This window comes from Aulonocara sp. 'chitande type north' Nkhata Bay, linkage group LG1, assembly GCF_057382095.1.
Source record: "Aulonocara sp. 'chitande type north' Nkhata Bay isolate Kocher_YH1m ecotype deep benthic linkage group LG1, A_spYH_male_GT1.1, whole genome shotgun sequence".
Taxonomy (NCBI): Eukaryota; Metazoa; Chordata; class Actinopteri; order Cichliformes; family Cichlidae; genus Aulonocara; species Aulonocara sp. 'chitande type north' Nkhata Bay.
In genome coordinates, this window is record NC_141344.1 from 11,483,078 (window position 1) to 11,504,355 (window position 21,278).

A 21,278-nucleotide genomic window follows, 5' to 3' on the forward strand; every position below is an offset into this window, starting at 1 on the left:
CTGTTTGCACTTAAACGTATAAATGATTTCGGTTGTAAGCAGCAGCAGATCAAAAACCGCGTGTGCTCATTCGCTTTGGCTTGTGGTGCTTCACCTCTGACGAATAGGACATCAGATGTGCGTTTTCCATGACGTCAGCCGGCCTAGCTTGCCCTCCTCTCCTGTCCAATCCCCTCCCCTTGATGCAATGCAAAATTCCCCACTTGTGTTCTCTTTCCAAACCCAAGTCGGTGTCTCTACACAAGGTCCCTGTGTAGAGCTGTGTCCTCACAGGGCCTTGGAGTGAGTGGTAGGTCACTGCTTAAAGAAGCAGTGAATGAAAGAGGTGGGAAGAGGTGGAGATGTAGAATGAGAGAGGGGAGTTTCTATCTCTCTCTCTTCTCTGACATGGCTCTGGTCCGGGTTGAGGGATTAGTGTGTGAGGCTCCACCACAGCCTCTTCCTTGGCTTGTTTCCAGATATTATCTTTAAGTGTGAGCTCAACACCAGCCTCTCTTTCTTATTCCCCTCTTCCCTTCCCCCTTCGTGTACGAACTCAGTGGTGTGAGTCATCCCAGGCTGCTCGGGGAGTGATTTAATTGCTCTCTCTCCTCCTCCCTCAACATGCATGTCTCGTAGAGGCCGTCACTGACCCTCTACTTATACAAAAAATACCATCAACCTGTTCGTTGCCACAAAGGTTGGACTGTCTTCTAAGACAGTGCCAATACAAACTCTAGAAATTTGCTCAGTTATCCCCATTGGTGGCGACAGAATGCCACCTGCTTCTGCCACGCTTTGGTGTGATAACCCTTCTGTATTGTGTAGCCATGCTGAGTGAATGTGTGCACAGTATAGGGAGATAGAAACACCCACAACAACAGTAGAGCTTTTGTAATCACAGAAAAAAAGCCTCCTGCCATTTTCACCTTGAGGATAAGAGAATTGTTGTGACTGGCACTTTGTTGGTGCAGACACTCTGAGGTAATACCAACTCATTAACCTATGACACAGATATGATGGTCTTCTGTAAGAGAAACAGTTTTGTGCTTTTGCTTTTATGTTACTGTTTTTGCTTTATGCAGCGTGTCCTTCACTGTAACTTTTTTACTTGGGTAAAAACACAGAAACCTCATTGTGTTTTCAGTTTTAGCCATTTATATGCAGTTGTATTCTGCATACAAGAGATTCTACTAGCATAAATCGACGCTTTTTTCCTGTCCTCATCTGCAGTTGAGAGGTAATCCAGTAGGTGGCACTGTTCCTGCAGAGGAGCAGGGTATTGGGGGGTGTAATGTGGAGGCCACCTTGCTGGGATTGGCTGAATGTGATTGAAAATAGGTCTGCCTTGACTTGGCAATATCCATCCATATATGAACCCTCTCAGATGAAAGACTTGTTTGTTGTTAATAGGCAAAGTAATTACTGCACCTCTGCAGCAGTCAAATATCCTTCATAGCAAAGTGATTCAACATTGACATTGGCTGTGAGATAGACAGAGCTCAAAAAGGGGTGCTGAGGCTAAAATGACGCTGTGATTATAACAATTAGAGAGCCTGAGCATAGAGTGTATTGCTCCAGGGGCCGACTGGCTTTTTTTCTCTCCTGTGATGCTGATGAGTGTCTCAGAGTTGTATAACAGCAGACAGGGATCAATGGAGAATGCTGACTCTTGAGAATACCATGGATGTACTTTAGACTGCCTGCAATGGCTACTAATCCACAATGATTATGCTGTGTCTTTGTGCTTGGCCTAGTCTAGACAGACAAAATGCATACATACAGATGCACAGCCTCTGAGTACGAAGCACAGTCACTTTTTACTCTCCAAAAACACACGTTTCTGCATTTATGTTCCACCGCTATCACCACCAAAGTCTTTTTAGATTTCACTAACATTTAACCTAAAGCTATACTGATGTTGTTGCTTCCGTTGCTGAGTTTCAGCACACTGAGCCATCGCCAGGAGGCAAGGCCTATAGGAACACAAACAAAGTCCTAATGCTTACCTCCAGATCTCCACTCTTCATCCCCCTCTCGCCTTCATCTCGTCTCGCCTTTTCTATGCTACTGTGCTGCCCAAAGTGGATGTTTCAGTCACAGCATCCATTTTAAAATGCAGCATTGATTTCATTTTCAAAGACATTCACATTTGAGTAGGTGTCAGTCTTTCACATTTGAACACTGAATTAATACTGTGATTCAGTGAATACTTTATGTTTATACTACACATGAGCCAAATAGTCTTTAATAATACTATTTATTGTTTATTTTAGGCTAGCCAAGGGGCAAAGAGATAATGCTTGGCATGCATGATTGGCATAGTAAAGGCTTCTGACTACAGATGTCTGCTGGAAAAATGTCCAAAAGTATATTTAATAAATTAATTTTTTTTCTGTTGCTGACAGAATACAACATTTCTTTACAGTACTGGTATTTTTCCCAGTGTTTTCTTTTTATTTATACTCATGTAATGCTTGTTCTTTCTTATAGCTGTATTGGAACTGAATGTCCCAGAGCAGCCAGTTGTGGCGTTGCACTCCAGTGATGTGGTACTCAGCTGCTCCTTTAACCACACCAACCCCTTCAACCTGTCCGATCTGAGTGTCTTCTGGCAGTTGACAGACACACAACGCAGTGTGCATAGGTACTTGGAGGGACACGACCAGCTGGCAGACCAGGCAGAGAGATTCGCCAACCGTACCAGACTGTTTCCCAACCAGCTGGGCCTGGGCAATGCTTCACTCCTACTAAGCAGGGTGGTGGTGGCTGATGAAGGCAGCTATACCTGCTTTGTGAGGGTGCAGGACTTTGGCAGCGCTGCTTTGCTGCTGCAGGTGGCTGGTAAGTCAAGCTGTGATGTCTGTGACACATTAAAATGCACAAAGTGTGAAAAGTGTTTTTCAAGATCGATAAATGCTATATTCTACGTTCGTGGTGTAATGGAATCATAATTTCCGTAGGGATTAATGAAGTATTCTCATTCTGATTCTTGAATTAGGCTAAAGAAATAGAGTTGCACATTTTTATGAATTCACCTTGATCTAGTATCGCTAACAACAACTACATAATGAGCATATATGCACCAGTTAAATATAATCAATTTAACTTTCGTACAATTAACTTCTTTGGGATAAATTCCTTTCTCAAGATGTAAATAGTTTCCTCTGGGCTATTAAGCATTGATTTTGGTCAAACATTGATTCTGTCATCATTATCTGATGACATTGATTATTAGCCGTTGTTATGGTCAATCAGCCATCGCTAACATCTTCTCTTCTGGGTAACCACACATCCCACTTTGACAGCAGGGATTCTTCTTTTTATTTGTAGTGGTACTTTGTGCCTTTCATCCCTTCTCACATTTCTGTATCTGTTATGAGTTTGTTTCTGTTTTATGCATCAGGCAGTGCTAATGAATATGTTTCATATGTATTCTTTTTTTTCCCCTCTGCCGGGGAAAGGGACAGCACTGCCTCCAACGGTGACAAATTGGTTTCATTTTATGCATTAGAATGATAGGTATTCTATTTTTAGCCAGCATTTAAAGTAACACTGCAGATTTCCTTCAGCTGCGCTGAAAGAAAATGAATGGAACTCTCAACGGAAATCTGTCAGTCAAATGGACAGCTGAGGAAGTTAGTGTGTGCCACACTATAGCCGTCTTCGTATTGAGAGTCCACTTTTCAAAAAGCAGCACAAACTTATTTCATCTCGCCCTCAGCTCCACCCCATTGTTTGTTGTGCAATGATTGGTTCTGGGAATACAGCAGCCTCTTTCTTCGCCACCTCTGTACTCATGCTTCAGCTCAAGGGATTGGAAAAGCGTGATTCTAGCCGAGGCTGACGACTCACCCCTCACCTCCACCCCTCTACACTCTTTTCTGTGCCATAGGCTGAGTCGTCCCAAATCTCTCAGCATGGCAGTTTTCTCCCAGGCCTCCTCCTCACTCGCTTGCACTATATTTTTCTTTCTGGGAGTGGCTCAGTGCTTTGGGTCTCCAGAGAGAGTGGCGTTAGAGTGTAGAGATGCAGCATCAGGATGTGCCGCAGATGCTGTCTGTGGGATCTTAAGCACTGTGTTATGCTAAGCTCCCTAAATATAATTAAGAATTTAATGGGAATCATGTCAAACAGTTCCCAGGGTGACACTCACTGCAGAGAATCTAAAACTAGTGAATTCAGTATGGCTCTGCTGCTCTCTTATCCCTATTCTCACCTGTCTTTACTCATCCTAGTCCTCTTTTTTCTTCACTCCCTCCTTCAGTCCTAACCCATATCTTATCTTTCTTTGTGTGCACATTTTTTTCCCCAGCACCCTATTCCAAGCCTGTGGTGACTTTAGAGCCTCAATCCAACCTGCGGCCAGGTGATGAGGTTGCCCTGACTTGTGTTTCCTATGGTGGTTATCCTGAGGGTGATGTCATATGGCAGGACGCGGGCGGGCGCAACCTGACAGAGAATATCACCACTTCAGTTGTGGCCAATGGAGAAGGGCTGTTTACCGTGACCAGTGTATTAACAGTGGTGCTGGAGCCCAACAGTACCTACAGCTGCCGACTGATCAACCCAATACTTGGAGAGGAGGGCTACATCTCCGTTACAGTCACAGGTGGGATTTATAAAAGTTTTCTCATTCATGTGGGGAGCGAACAAGCAAATTCTCATTGGTTTCCAACGTTTTTTAACGTAACCAGCTTACACTGCATTTTTTTTTGTTCATTCATAAATATGTAGCATTTCTTATTAAAGTCTTGTACGCTTTTGTTAATCAATCAATGAGTTGAATTTTCTGCTGTGGATGCTTAACTTTTTTCTCCCTTTCTAAGTCACAGTAATGATATAAAGAAATGAATGAGAAATAATGAAATGTCCAATTATGGTCCAATAAGCATAACCTATCAGTTCTTGTGCATTGTTAAATTAGATCAGTGAGTTATTATTTCCCTAAGCATAGTCAAATAGCTATTCAGCAGATAATGAAAGAATGTGCAGTAAGAAGCAATTGGCCTCCCAGCAGCTGTCTGCAGGAAGCATTTGCTAACCAGGGATCAGGATGATGTGCTGTCCTCTCTTTCATTGTTTTATGTAATCTTTAGCAATATGTGTGACAGTACCTGTATGACAGGTCTAATAGTCTCCTACACCCACCCTCCACCACCTACCATCCATGTCCCCCCTGCGCTGCTGGTGTATTCTATGTGTTAAGTGCAAGGAGAGTACCGTGTAAGGTGGGCCAAGGCTGGGTCTCTAATGGGAGCAGCACTGTGTGAAATGGCTCATAAATAAGTAGAGGTGGCCCGAGCCTGCTCTCTGGGCTGAAGCTGGTGCTGGAGCTTGGGTTGTTGAGGCGGAGGTCGAGGCAGAGGTCAGGGAGTGCTGCTCCACTGGGCTGGGAAATGACTGTGCTGTCTGGAAACAGGATGGCCGATTGGCAGGACTGGATGGCTGAGGGAAGGTGGCCTTTCTAACAATTTGGTTGGCCTCTTTTAAAACAGCACAGATAACCAGTCAGAAGTACCATTGGGGGAGTAGAAAGGTATTAAAAACACGGTGTGAATGAAATACGACTGAAGGGAAGTAAAGTAATTGTTAAAATAGTCTGTGGTGGCTATTACCCTTCTCCATTTGCTGGATTGATGGACTATTTCTGGTTTTGCTGAGATAGATATAATAGTGTTATTTTCTTTCACTCCTCTGTTTCCTCTCTACAAACAAAAGTCTTCCATTTTGAAAAATGTTGATGAAGCCTTCTGGGCTAGTGATTTAAAAGGTCATGCAGTTGGTCTTTTTGTTTTTTCTAGGAGAGGCAAGTCAATACCACAACAATATTTTTCTTATTTATTTGCATAGCTTTTATTAATAATACAGCCTGTACATGGGAATCCAGACATTTAAACGTTACAGATTTGTTCCCTGATGGTAAAGCTATTCTTATATATCATTCTACGGTTTTGGTTTTTTCCCCAAACTAAACATCAAAGAAAACCTATGTCAAGAAACCCAATCAAAGAAGACAACAAAAACCAAAATAGTCCAAAAATGTGTCTGGCTAAAGACTGCGTTGAAACTTGTTGTAACAAACGGAGACAACAAAAGAAGCAAATCCACAAATAAACTAGGGGAACCCTTAATTAAAGCAGTGGTGATTGCAATTTTCAGCAACTGGGTGCACATGAATAAGAGTAATTTCTCAGTAGGAGCGGCAGCACAGCTTGATGATGGCCCAAGTTGTAAGTAAACACACAGAAGATTTATAGTATTTTGTGTGTCACGATACAAGAGGGCTTGTTTGAAATGAAAATGTATTTGCATTTGTTTACAACAGCTGGTGTGTACTTAACAGTTTGTGTAATTAATTCTGACCTAGCAGAACTCTTCTGCTGGAGTAGCAGAGTGTGCCGAGCTTGAGTTGATATTGCGAATGCGCTTGCTGTATACACTTAGGAACAGCACACCACACTCAGGCAGGGATGAATCCTATTATAAGAATGGGTGAAATCTGCTTAAAATTCTAAATGGACTATGAATGTGGGGGAAAAAAAAGAGTAAGAAATAAGAGAGTAAAGAGAGAGCGTGAGAGAGAGAGATGAGAAGAGGTAAAGTGTGAACAAGCATGTTCAAATTTCACACTCTCCCCAGTCTTTGATTGAAAAATTACAATAGTAATACAAATCTCCCCCAGGCAGAACACAAGTTTGACAAGGTTAATTTTGAGAAAATGAACCCTTTACCCAAACTGAGCCAAGCACTATGTAGTCTGGCATGAGCAACATGTTGAGAGTCTGTGTAAAGTGTTCCTTAACACATACTCATACCTCTTTTCCTGTTAGTACAATTTAAACTTCTGCACCATAAACATCTTAACTTCCAACAAAGCATTCACACAGCATATGCAGATATCATCAGACATCTCTGAGACTGTTTTAGCAATGCCCTGCAGAGTGCTGGTCAGCTTTTAAGCTGAGGTCCTGGAGTAGAGAACGTTTTTTGTGTTGCTGGGATATTGATAAATTTGCAGAGTGAAGCACAGATTAGGTGTGGGGAGACCCACAGGAATAGTTGGTATTAATGAACAGTTGAATGATGGAAAGGCGCAGCCTCTGTCCTCAAATGAACCATTGCCTATTTGTTTGCCTGGACAGTGTGCCTCTGTCCTCAAATGAACCATTGCCTATTTGTTTGCCTGGACAGTGTGCCTGTGAACCTCCCTCCCTTCCCCCTTCTCTTTTCTTGAGGCTGTTCACTGTCTCACACTCGCAACCTATTCTGACCACTTTGTTCTTGTCAAAAACAATTATGTTTTGGGGATCAGCAGTTTGTCTCCTATCATTGTTTTTTTCTGATTTCCAGATCCTTTTCTGAATGTAGAGCTTTAGCAGTGTATCCCATCTTCTGGAGCTGTGTGATTGCTGCAGTTTGTTGTCTGATGGCTGGGTTTCAGGACTGTCACTGAACACCCCCTCCAGCACCACCCCCACTCCGTCTGCTTGCTCTCTCAATGTGAAAGGCACCATTTCCCCGGCATTGCTCTGCTGGCACAGCATTTACAGTGAAAAGTGTGCCGATGGAGATCGAGTGAGGAAAGGAAGGAGATAGAGAGATGATGTAGGGAGATAGAGGGAGCAAGGGAGGCAGAGTTAGGAGGGGTATGAAGTAGATGACAGAAAGTAAGATGGAAACAACAATGTTTGCTGAGCCCAGAGCTGTGGCATTTATGACCTGACACACTGGAGATAGACTTGCAGATGGAATGTGAGGCCATCCCACCCAGCACGGAAAATTTCCTGCTGGATTTTACTATCTTTACACATTTTTCAAGGTTTCATTGGGTAGCAGAGTTAGTTAAAGGTTAGCACTGTTGTTTTGTACACTGCCTGAACAATCATTGGGAAAATGACTATTTTTAACCTCATCATTTTTTTTTCCTTTTCTTTTCTTTTTTTTATATTTTCCAACTCTTAATATTTTAGCCATGATTGGGTCTTTTTCAGATTTAATTCAGTAAGTACCCTTATTTGTGTAAAGAGGAATGGAGCAGCCTCTGAGGTGATTACCACCTTATGTTAAGACTTCCATGATCATTAGGCAGCTTCACCGGCTCAACTAAAATTGCCTCAAAACCAGCACCCTACTATATTATTGTGAAAATGTTGGTGTGACCCTAAAAAAGGTTTTGCTGTGGAGCAAAAGTATTAAAGAAAAACTTTTTCTAGAATGTCCTCTGTCAAGTGCTCAAAGGCATTGTGTAGTTCTTTGTAGACCCTAGCTAAGGAAGCTAGGTAAAAGGGCAGTTTACAGTTTCTTAAGTTATTTTATACTGATCCGTGTAGGGTAATTCTTTATTGGTATTTAAATAATCCTTAATATTAGGAGCAGCTTGGTGGTACTTGATCACTTTGATGAAAGACCTAGTGTGTCTTTGATGGTAGGAGAAACTCGATTCCTCTGTGGTTCCTTCGGAGCTCAAGAGAAAACCCACACAAGCACAGCGAACATTTTAACTTCTCTGCCCTGACAGGGGTGGAAACCCAGAATCTTCTTGGTGTGAGACAATGTGCTGATGGCACAAATGGTTGGGATTGGCTTTGTTTGTGTGTGTTTTGCTTGCTTTGCAACAATCACCAATCTTCTTGCTCGTAAGCAGTACATGACATTTTTTACCATGCATGAACCCTAACTCTAACTAATACTAACCGCCCTTAAATCCCTTTCAGCTCATAATATCTAAAGGATTGCTCAACTCATTTGGCTTTATGAAAGACTCTTATGCAAATACATGCCTGATGGTGAACATTAATGTTTATACCTTAACAGTTTCTTTCTGAGAGTCTTTTCTGGGCAACCCACAAACTTTTGCCTGCAGTGTATCCCCAAGGAGATTGTTTGTTACTGTATAATTGTGAAACAAATGCATACATATTCAACCTTCGCTGGATAAATCAAGGTTAAAAAGTATTTTTAATTGCTATACAAACATTGACCTTTGTCAGGCAGACGGATTCTAACACAGGTGCTAATGGTAAGTGGGGTTTGTGAAAATATTCTGTATTCATTCCACTTAGAAGTATTATTTTACATCATTAGATGTGTGCCAGCTTGCTTCTTACAACTTTTTTCAGTCTGTGTCATTACGTTTTCAAAGCTTAATCCTGGCATCATATTGCCATCTAAATAGCCACCTGCCAGACTCATTCAACCCATAAAACACCCAGCTCTCTGCTGTTTCTAAGACTTTCAATGACTGTTTTCTCAGAATGTTGTCATATACGTTATTTATTTTCTCCTAGAATCCCTGAAGAAAAAAATTGTGCAGCAGTTTGAAACATTAATGTATCTCAAATTGAAGTAAAAGCATTGCTGTACTCCAGTTGCTAAAGGGCTAAACAGAAAGATGCAGTATCTGCTGCTTTAAAGTTTCTCTCATTAGAGTAGCTGTTGTGGTGAAATGTAGTAATTGCAATTATTCATGACATATTTTACAAGCATGTTTGCATCTTACTTCAGTAGGATCTCTTATCAAAAGCTCTGTCCGTCAATGTTGGGGGAATATTTTGCCCCAAATCAAGGTTTTGCTTCTAGATTCCACAACAAACCACTGTGTTGGCCCTGCTTCTCTGTTGAACAAAGTCTAATTTAAATGCAATTAACAGAGCCGTCAGAGAAACAGAAAAAAAAAACAGTATAAATGAATCTGTTGTCAGCAGAGCAGCAAGCAAGCAAGTTTCTCGACTGTATTAATTAGTGTCCAGTGCACAAACAGGCCTTCTTCCTCTTGCTGAATGTATGCTTTGTGTTATCTGCAGCCCAGCTAGGGAAAACAACCCAATAGACAGATGAAGTAATGTAGGCAATCTAAAATAAATTCAGGTAGGCAGCAATGCACCATTGTAAGCACATTAATTCCTATCAGGATTATTAACTCCAGGCCACTTGCTGCTGTCAGTGCTCTAAGACGTCCTCTTCTGGGCCTTCAGTATAGGAAATTTTATCCCTGTATTATGGCCCAGGCAATGTTATTTGTCATGGTCCCAGTACTGTTAGCAGCTCTGAGGGATTGTTGGGTTATATTCCGTTGTGTGCAGTTGCTGATCTGTGTGGTTTTGCAAAGCTTTTGGCATTGTCAGGTTGTCAGAATGTTTTTCTTTGCTACAATTAAAAGCAACACTGACCTACAGTCAGGTTTCTGAGCTTTTGGGCAATAACACATTTGTTGTAATTGTGACTCTGGTCATCACCACAACTGATTTGAAATGAAGCAGTCGAGGTGATATAACAGTTACCCATTTTTACATTTTTCATAGGCTGAATAATAATTGGAAACTTGACTGATATGCAGTACCGTGGCCATGTGTGACCTGGCTTTTTCTTATTTAATGACAAATTAAGGAAATAAACTGGTGTGAAATTATTTCCAATTGTTCAATTTACCTTTGATAGGGCTTTCTATAAACTCTCAGTATGTTGACCAGAGAGGTGCTACAAAAGAAGCTGTCATTGTGGCGAAAAGAAAACAGACCAATTTAGAGCAATGGCAAAAACTTTAGGAGAGGCCAAATCAACAATTTGGCACAGTCTTAAAAAAAGAAGAAATACTCTTTTCTATTTGATCAAGAAATACCCCTTTACAGACAAGTAAGGACACTTGTTTAGGCATGTCATTGTCAAGTCCACAAACAGTGCATTCATGAATGTAATGAGGGTTTACCTGTCAGTGGTAGCACTCAAGAACAGGAAGTAGACTTTGCTAGTAAACATCCAAAAGGATTCTTTAGACAAATGAAGCCAAGATGAACTTGTACCACCGTGATCACATGAGAATATTATGGGGATGGGAAGGAAGCATTCATAATTCAGAACATATCAAATCACCTATCAAACATGGTAAAGGTAGACTTGGCTTTGTATGTCTGCAAATGGCTCAGCAGTGTTAACTGTTGATAGAAGCTGAAGCATTTTTGCTTCTTTGGTTAAATGCTACTAAGCTAGTAGACCAGCAATTCATTATGTATATTACTTCACTTTTTTATAGTGGTGATATAGAAAGGCAAAATTCTGAAAATTGTAAACTGTCCAAAAAGCTTAGGACCCTGGCTAGAGCATTTCTTACTACATAGGGAATTTTTCCTCTCTTTTATGTTCAGTATTTTATCTTCTAAGAACAGTTTCTGTCTATGTGCATTTACACACAGACTACATTAGTGAATGAATGTGTCTAGTTTCTACAAGACTACACCTCTCAGTTTTTATTTTGGTCTTCTGTATTTAATCAAAACGGGGTCCAGCTTTGGCATTGTACCAACACAGTATGACGTTAGCCTCTGCTGCCTTCCCACAAAGTAGAGGTTGACATCTTTATGTCTGTTCCCAGCCTGGTGGAAACCTGTCTCTCTATGTCTACCTTCGCTTTTCTTTTCAGGACACTGTATTTATGATGGTAGTAAACACACAAAAGTCCTCTTTTGTTATTGATCGATTTCATTTTGATTCGGACTCATAGCATGGACTATCATTGGGACCAGTCGGGCCCTGCAGTGTACATTTCACACAGCTCCCTGTAAATCCTGTAAGAGGGATTGGTTTCGGGAGGTCTGGCATCTGTCTTGGCTTCACGATATGAAATCATATTAGTTTCAGCTTTTTAGAGTTGCTGGGAGAATAACCACCAACGAATGACTGGGCACACCTTCAAAGTTTGGTTATTTAATTATTCAGCCCATTTATTTGAGGTTTAAACTCTGCACCTGATAACACTATGAATTATTGTCCTGCAAAGGATGTTTGCAACCTCAGTAAATTGCTTTGTTCTGTGCATGCAAGCAGTCCAAATTAGTGCCTGGCAACACACAAAAACCATTGTCTAGCGCTATAATGTGTTTTCAATTAGGAGTCGTTGAGAGATTTAGCTTATTCTCGGGATAGGTGACTCTTTTCTTCAATAGCTCTAGAGAGCAGTAATTGATTGCCAAGTGTGAAATGGAAGTTAAGAATGGACTGAGTGTGGCTGTGTCCCAAAGGAGAGTGGTTTTGAGCAAGCATATGCTGGACTCACTCACCTCTCTTTGTACTGACAGCTCAACTTGAAACTACGTAAGCACCCGCTGACTCACTGCATGAAAAGAAACGCACCTATTACAGAGCCCTTTATTTCAACCCCTAGTGTCAAATATCACAGTAATAACTGTGATTAAGCCATGCTGTGGCCGTGCTCCTTATGATACCAGTTTGAATGGACAGTAGTTCAGCATGACTTACATCCCCTTCACGTTGCATTAATATCTTCCTGCTGGCTTGGAGTTTGTAGCCATGCCTGTCTCCCTATTGCCTGACAACTTGCAGCTCATTACAGACAAACTGTCCACAAGGAAGCAAACTCGCTCCACTTACCTTATTAATATTGTCAACTGTGTTTAATTTCATCACTTGGCCTTCTCATGTGTGATGCCGCAGTAAGTGCAACTCTTTGTCAGTGGCACAGACAGCTCAGTGACCCACACCACAAGAGTCTGTCATATCTATAATGTATCTGTCTCCACACTTTCAGTCAGTGACTCTGCCGGAATAAGAGTGATGCTATTTGTTGGGTTATTTTCCAAATGTGGCTGTTAGAGGGGTCAAGTGAAACCAAACAGGGTTTGGATCGTTCACTGTACTATGAGTGTGTTGTGGAACCAGGAACTTCCAAGCTATGTCCAAAGGTAGCAAAATCCACGTACAACTGAAAATATTGTTTGATAGGTATTTAACTTTAAAAGTGATTTTCTGATTGGACATAAGGCTTTGTACAAAGACAAGCAGAATGGCCAAAACTGCAGCCATATCTGATTTTTATTTTACAGTTCAGATATGAGAGTGGTGTCTAGGCAAGATTAATTTAATACATGTAAGCTATCTGTATCATAACAATACTAATATACATTACTGTAAACATTTGGAATGCCAAATTTTCAAGTTTTTCATTTTATTTAATTTGGCTTGTGAAATGAAAAAAACAAACAAACAAAATAAATAAGCACTGCATACATTTTCAGTGTACTATCTTTATATAAAAAAAATTAAACAGAACTCTAGCATGCTGTTTTGCTTACTACTGGTACAGTTAATTAATCATGTTCCAGTCCATCCAACCTCTGTGGGCAACTTCTCATTTTCTCATATACATTTAGAGGCTTAAGCTTTTGGACAGTTACATTTTCCTTTTCTCTGTCCTCCACCACATGTCAAAAACATAGTTTTTGATGGTAGCCCTTAGAGGTAAAATACATTGTAACTTGAGGAAAAAACAGCAAATGCAAAAAGTGGCGCAAAAAACTCAGTGGAAGTTGAATAAAACACAACTGAAATAGACAAATGCACAGCACAAGCTAATTTAATAAATATGTAAATATATACACCAGCAGTAACTGAGACAATTGTTTTTATGAAGTTTTCTTTCATCAACTCACCTATATCACATTCAGGTGTGTAGAGATTTTGTATCAGTGATATTACATTTCGTATTATAGGATGTTGTTTATATACCTGCTAAAATACATTACAAGCACACCGATGACTGATGTCCTTGGAATTCTTTATTCCGCCAATTCTGGGTAAAGTTATTTGACATAAAGTGATGACACCGTTGACCAGATAATGTAAGTGTTTATAGGTATGAAATATGTGCTGCTTCACCAACTATGACTTACTTCCAGAGATGAAAGTAAGTGTGTCCTGTTTTGTATTGTGAACCATGAGAAGAATTAGTGCCGGTACTCCAAAGCAGGAAAAGAAGCTGTCAAGGTTACAGAGTAAAATAGGATTCAAGTTGTAATCCTGAACATTGTAAACCTGCCATTGATTCTTCAACAGTGTCTTAAAATGTTTTCCCTGTATTTCCTTGTTATTTATCATGTACTTCAAAGCGAGGGACAGACAACCTCAAAGACGACAGCGGTGTGCTTTGTAATGGATTCAAATATGATTTAAAAAAAGAGGAAAACAAAGGACAAACTCATTTTAACATTTGCTTCAAGGTCTTTCTGTCGTTTAGGTGCAGTGATGGTAGGAGCCTTGTTCACTGAGTTCAGATTACATCCATTTGGTTTGCTGATATAATCTGTCAAGTAGCGAGACTAATAGATAAGAAACTAATTTGTTCCTGTTGCGATCGTGCTTCTGAATAACATGATGCAATTTTTTAAAATTCATTTTTTATTTTGTTTTGGGGGGTTTTTTGTATAAATTGTTTGTGTGTAGACGGTTGACGATGATTGTATTTGCTGCTGGCTGTTCAACAAATTGCTTAAAGAGGGTTAAAAAGATTATCTTGACCTTGACCTATAAAGATGTATTCTGTAACTGAAAAAAGAAGAATACAATCAAAAACTAAGTCCTGGTAGAAGTAATCATCATCCATTCTGTAGTACATGTGCCATCAAACCAGGTATACAGAATACATTGGATGCATTGACACATTACCGGCCTCATATAGTAGTTGTGACTCAATCCTTTCTCAGTGTTTTTGCACATCCCTGAGCAAATTATATTCACCTGTAATTATAATTAAGCCCTAGTGTAAGTGCATCTTGTCAGACTGTTTGAAAACTTGCACCTATGGTTCTCAAGACATTCATTGTTCTACAGAAAGTCATGCCCCAACTGAGTTTGTTTTTATTTATTAAGAAAATGCTTGCTTAGCATAGCTGCTGTTTATAGCAGTGACCTGGTTCACATAGTCACACCTGGGAATGACCAGTGTTCTCATATGCCAGTAACTGAGCTGGGGTGAGCTTTAGGAGATAATACAGTGCTCAAGGACAGTTAAACATACTTTTCTGTTTTCTAACTTTTAAAAAATGAGCAAAACTTGGTGTTTATTCATTTTCATTTTTTCTTTCATCATTGTCGCGCTTTTCCTTGTCTTCTTTTCTATCTGTTGATAGAAAAAAGGGATTTATTGACATGTTAATTATGATCAGTCAGTTTCAGATTTAATCTGGTTTGACTCTGACTTTTTCAGAACTTACTTCAGTTGTTTTGTGCCCCCAGTGTAGATATTCTAAGGTGAATGAGAGAATAATTGTCCTCATTTGTGCATAAGAAGGCATTGTTTAGTTATAATATATTCGTTTTGTGGAAAGGCTACCCTTGTGGGACATTAGTATGAACATATTGTCTCTGACTCGTTTCTCAGCCAGAGGCTGAGCATTTTCTCAGGCTAAATAACTTAGCTACACACAAGTTGTGAGACTGTGATTAGCTAAATTCCACTGAGAGAGACAGATTTACAGAGCCATTTTTTCAGTCTGTCCAAGATACCGTATTTTAAAAGTGCTGGAAGGAGACAAAGTATATTTAAGCAATAAGCCATGAGAAGCTGAACTTGACAGTGATTTTGGAACAGCTTAAAGGCATTGTTAGAGACTCTTCTAAAAGAACTGTCAAAGCAAAGCCTGGAGTAGCTTTTTGCTTTTGTCAAATGACTGCAGTAAAGAAAGAATGTAAGTGTGCCAAAATGTTATATTTTAATGTGATTTTAGTCATCAATAATGACACTCTTACCAATGTCAGTGCCGACTTTTGGCTACAAAGTATTTTACAAGAACTTCAAACACAGTCAATGAAAAGTGAATGAAGGGACTGTTTTATGTTTTAGACTCAATAAATGGCTAGATTTTCTAAGACGAACTATATTGATTTAGAAGAGCTCTTAATGGACATGGTGAAGCTGTTTTACTGTTTAACAGCCTAAAATATTTGAATTGTTTTCTTTTAATCATTTCCTGCCAGCTTCCACACTGCTTTATTATTTATTATTTAAGCTATTTATTGCGGAGTTAGTGTTGAGTTGGCGAGGTATTATCATCACCCTGTTGGTATGGCGGGCGAGCGTCATGAACACCCAAGACTGTGAATGCGATAACTCACTACAACGGACACAGGATTTTGAAAGCTCTTGGACAATCTCAGTGACCTTGAACCTCTGACCTTGACCAAGGTCGGGTTTTCTGAAAATCCCATGAACGTGATAACTCATGAAACAAGTTGCCATAGGTCATAGGTGCATGTGTAATAATCTCAAGTTTAAATCCCAGTGACGTCAACGTCAAGGTCAAGGTCAGAGGTCAAGTTTGACAAAAATCACAGAGGAAATTTTAAATTTATAGGTGCATCTATTATGAGGCTGAATGAACAGCTGAGCAACGGGAAGATGCGCAGCAAAGGACCTGGGCTGCATTCAAACCCTCTGTAATAGTATTACATAGAGGCCACGTGCTCCCTCCAAGGCTATGTGTCCTCTTTGCTGTCTGCTTTAACTAGTGGATGTTGAATAAATAAATATGTTGTTGTTCCTTTGAGGACACATGGGTTTAAAAAAAAAATGTTAATGTTTAAAATGTGCTATCCCTTATAACACCAGTGCTGTCATGTATATAGTACTCAGTAGCTAAATCTGATCTTTGACTTGCCTAAAAGCAACAAGATTTGTTATATTTTTTCTAGACTAGGTAAAATGTAGTTTAATCACTGAAGGAATTTTGGTTGTTTTCATGAGATAAATGAATAACACAAATAAGCTGACCTGCATCAGCATCCGAGTCCAGCCTAGCTCGAGTGCTTTGAGAATATTCATCTGTCTCTTCAGTAACCACCAAAGACTGCAGCACAGGAAAATGAGAAATGCTGTTTTATAATGAGAGCCCTAGGCAGAGACATACAGAGACATGTCTTTAAAAAAATCTATCATTATATATTCTCCTAGTAATACTGCAGTGGGAGAAGCATACTAAGAAGTTGTGCTCTTTGAAGCGGTCCAGGCAGTGCTTTAATGTTTTGGATAGAGCTTACGTTGCTTTGTGATACAGGGTTAAGCTTACATCCTGTCATTTTTTATTCAGAGATGTTGTCATGTAAGCAGAAACCATTCCTGATGGTTTGAACTATGGCTTTGTTTCATCATAAACAAACATTGATACTTTAAAATCTCTGCCTCACTTTTTCAAAGTCTAACCAGAGGATGCTAGACAGAATCAATGATGACTGAGTGAAAGTTTTCCAAGTGATATGGCTTTTTTTTTTCTTTCGTTTTTAGAACTTAAGCACACTAGATACAGGATGTAGTGTTCTACAGCTTCTTAACAGTCTAAAGAGATGAAAATCAAATGTGAAAAACCATTACAAAACTAGTGCAGCTACTGGGTATGTTTCTGGCATGAACACTTCGAATGGATGGTTCAATAAGTGTCATGTTGAGGTTCATATACTGAATTATATTTCTCTCCCACTTTGCACTATACTGATGCAACACAGGAGTTGTTTCAGCAATAGGTGTGCACTTTACAGAGTGTCTGCAGAGGGTTTCAGGCTGCAGCTTGTTCTCGGAGCAGTGAGCCGCAGGCATGAGCATCAGGAATCTGGAAATATGGCTCATCCACCATGGAACTTTGACATTTCAGTATTTTGAAATGGAATATTTAATTTTTGTCTATGTGTCACGTATTATGCATGCAGACGTTCTTGTTATGGTTCCATCTGTTCACTTAATCATCACTTTAAGTGTTTGTTTGTTTTTCAGTGTATATACAGAGAAAATGCAGAGAAAAACATTTCAGTAAGTTATGTATGTCTAAAGCTGCAGTAAAACATGTTTTCATAGTGATAGTGGATTACATTTAATTATGGGAAAAGGTACCATGTGATAACAAGGCATGTTTGATTTGGTTTTATGGTCTGTTTTAGCTTAATGTCATAGCTGCCATTAAAATTTTAGCTGGCGATTTAAAAAAAATAATTAAAAAAAATCACTCATTTTGATGTGTCCTAAAACACCATTTCCAAAACATAAAATATGCATAAAATATCCCTAGAAATGTAATGTAATAATTTTACATTTACATTTATTTCCTTATTCATATAATTGAAAATCATACAAAGAAAACATGATGATTTTTATCACTTTTCAAAATACTTATAATCATTTGGATTTCTTTTTAAACAAACAAAGTTTATTATAAAAAAAAAAAAAAAAAGGGAGGGTCTATGTTGGTCCCAAAGACAGCCTCTATAAAGGTATCTGGTTTCATCAGTAGACACAGAATGGGAAAAGTGTCTTATGCTTGAGTGGGAACATTAAGACTGAACGTTATGCACAGGTAGCAACAACTAGAGAAGGCCGTGCTCATTTCAGTAAGAAAACGCTAAAATCATATTCTGCAAGCAATACATCAACATGGCTCCATTGTACAGGGTGGGCCATTTATATGGATGCACCGTAATAAAATGGGAATGGTTGGTGATATTAAAGTCCTATTTGTGGCACATTAGTATATGTGAGGGGGCAAACTCATCAAGATGGGTGGTGACCATGGTGGCCATTTAGAAGTCGGCCATCTTGGATACAACTTTTGTTTTTTTCAATAGGAAGACGGCCATGTGACACATCAAACGTATTGGTAATGTCACAAGAAAAACAATGGTGTGCTTGGTTTCAACGTAACTTTATTCTTTCATGTGCCGGTCTCTCTGGCTTCATCTTCAGTAACTAAAGCGTACCCTCTGTTGGGTTGAGATCAGGTGACTTGGCTGATGAAGAATGTGGCATTTCTTTGCTTTGAGAAACTCTTGAGTTGTTTTTGCAGTATGCTTTGGGTTGTTATCTATTTGTGCTGTGAAACACTGTGCAGAGAGAAAATGTTCATCCTCTTACTTCTATCAGCATTCACATCATCATCAAACGCTACCGATTTGGTTTCATTGGTGGACATGTGCCCATGCCATAGAGTTGCTTCCACTATGTATGATAGTTCTATTAAACATGGCGGTAGATGTTCCTTTTCTCCTTCTCCTACTTTCTGCTTCCTGTTGTTTTGGTATAACCCTACTTTGTTATAGACTCTCTGCATTTCAATTCAAAAATACATACCTCCAACAAAGTGCTCTTGCCTTGGCTAGATGGTTTGAATGGATTTTTCTAAACAAAAGAAAGAATCTGCAGTCATACTCTATCGTTGTCTTTTGTGGCCTTTTTGTATCAGTGAGCTGACCGGTGCATTCATTGTTTTTAAGAATGTACCAAAGTGATGATTCGTCCAGTCAGTTTTTGTTCTCGCTCAGATTTGTTTTCACTTTTAGGCTAATGATGACATCCTTCACTTGCATTAACATCTCTTTGTGCTTCATATTAAGAAAGCCAGTGAAAAGCTGCCAAATGCAAGTTCAGCACTTGGACTCAACCTCAAAACCTTTATTTGCTTGATTTCTCATGAAATAAGGAGGGAATTGGTCTCACATGCCAGTGAACTGCCCAAATAATTTTTGTTAAATCCCTTGAAGTAAAGCTCAATGCCTGCACCTCAAACACATCTTGATTGTTTGATTTAAATGTACTGTTGTGGGTGTACAGAGGCAAAATTTAATAAACCTTGTCACTGACCAATGATTTATGGACCTAACTGTATAATATAAGTGGCTACAGCTTGTTGACCTGCCACCATATAGCTAAAAAAATAATATTGCTACCAAAGAAACAAGATTCAGCTCTTGTTTGTCTTAGTGTTTTAAACCTATTTGCTCTTGGTTTTTTGTATTTTTGTAACATAGCTTTTCTACTATTCCATTATCAACCAGCCAGATACGCTGCTTTGGTACAGATAGTTGTCACTAGTGATTATCTCCTACACATTCTCACCATCTTCAGAGACAGTGATTGTTTTATAGCTAATTAAAAATTTAGACAAGGCAACATTGTAACCTGATTATTGCACTGACACTCAGGGACTGAATCGTGAAGATGGCCTTGTGAAGAAATGAAGCCCCCCACCCCCACCCGAAGGGGGGGAAAAAAAAAAAGAAAAAAGAAATCAATAGTCCACTCTGCCTCCAACATCTTAATGCCACTCTCAGAGGAGAGGGATGTGCGGAAGTGATGGACTCTCTGTCAGTTACTAGACATCAGAGGAGTTTTTAATTGAGGCCCCAGCGGGGCAGACAGGGAGACAGGAAATGCTGAGAAGAGCGTTAGCCTGGCCCGTATTAGATGACATGGGAAGGCCGTTTGTGAGACAGTGTTCACACGCTTTTGTTCCTCTGCTATGCTAAGGCTGCACACTATATTACAATTTTTATTATAGTACAGCAATGTGCAAAAGTCTTGAGCCCCCTCTCATTTCTTGCTCTCAAGGGCATTGGCTGCTTTTTCACTGATTTTTAGTCGAGTCCTTGAACTTGACCATTTTCAAAGGAATTTGTTTTTGTTTGTTTGTTTGTTAAAGGACTTAATGATCCATAGGGTAATTGTTCATGCATACAAAATGCACCTAACTTAACACTGTTATGTTTACACGTAACGGATAACAAACTTATTTTAAATTACATTTCTAGGAACTTTGTTACTGGGAGCATGTCAAAAAAACACATTTGTTCCCATTTTCATAGTCAACTCTACCAAAATGCCAAAGATAACTCAGTTTGATAGACATAAAATAGTATTAATGAGGTAATCCCTTAAGAACTGTTAGCTGGACACTAGGTAAATATAGCCATGGACCTGAAAGATGCAGTTAACTTTTCACTTGATCCATCTACTTTTTGCTGAAGCCTCATCCGAAATGGTCTCGGTGGAAAGATTGCTGTCAAGATTTGGTCAGGAGAGAGGCAAAACAGTGAGTGCCTACAGCCATTTGTATAACATGGTGCAGGGGCTGTGACAGTTCAGGGCTGATTTTTGTGTTTGGGATTTTATTAAAATTGATAAAAAAGTGCCCTTAGATTTTTATTCGACTTTGCAATACCATGTGGAAAACATCTAATCAGCGACAACGTCATTTTTCAGAGTGACAGTGATCTCAACACTCAAACTGCAGTAAAAGCATATCTGGACAGAAAAACACACAATGGAGCACTGTCATAGATTTTCCTCCCCAGAACCTGAACCTCAACATTATTGAAGCAGCTGTGGTCTCTGTGCAAACATCAGAACTGTGTACCTTTTTTAATAGTTCATGTTTTTTTAATTGAATAGGTTTCAAATGCAGTGTAGACAATGTGCACAGAATTGTTTGTATACATTTTTTAGCTAAAGTTTAACTTATCATCACATTAAACGTTGTTCTAGTTTACAGTAGTTGTGGAGGTTAGCTCCATGCTGGTTAAAATTAAGAGCTCATCGCATCCTGTAGCCAGTAGAGTGTGTGCGTGTGTTTATATCCATGCAGTGTGCTTCACAAAACCTCTGGTTTGGGATTTCATTTTGGGTAAAAGGCTTGCAAGTGTGTTTCATGTACTATGAATCCTGTTTTTTCACCATGTCCTTCCATGGCTGA

The 21,278-nt window shown here is 39.5% G+C and overlaps 1 protein-coding gene across 1 annotated transcript in view; it reads left to right on the forward strand.

Moving 5' to 3' along the window:
* cd276 (CD276 molecule) overlaps positions 1 to 21,278 on the forward strand; it is a 72,065-nt gene that overhangs the window by 14,547 nt on the left and 36,240 nt on the right. Inside the window, exons 3-4 of the mRNA XM_086269730.1 lie at positions 2,473 to 2,823; positions 4,295 to 4,591. Coding sequence (XP_086125856.1) covers positions 2,473 to 2,823; positions 4,295 to 4,591 — 648 coding nt within the window. The remainder of the gene's footprint in view (positions 1 to 2,472; positions 2,824 to 4,294; positions 4,592 to 21,278) is intronic.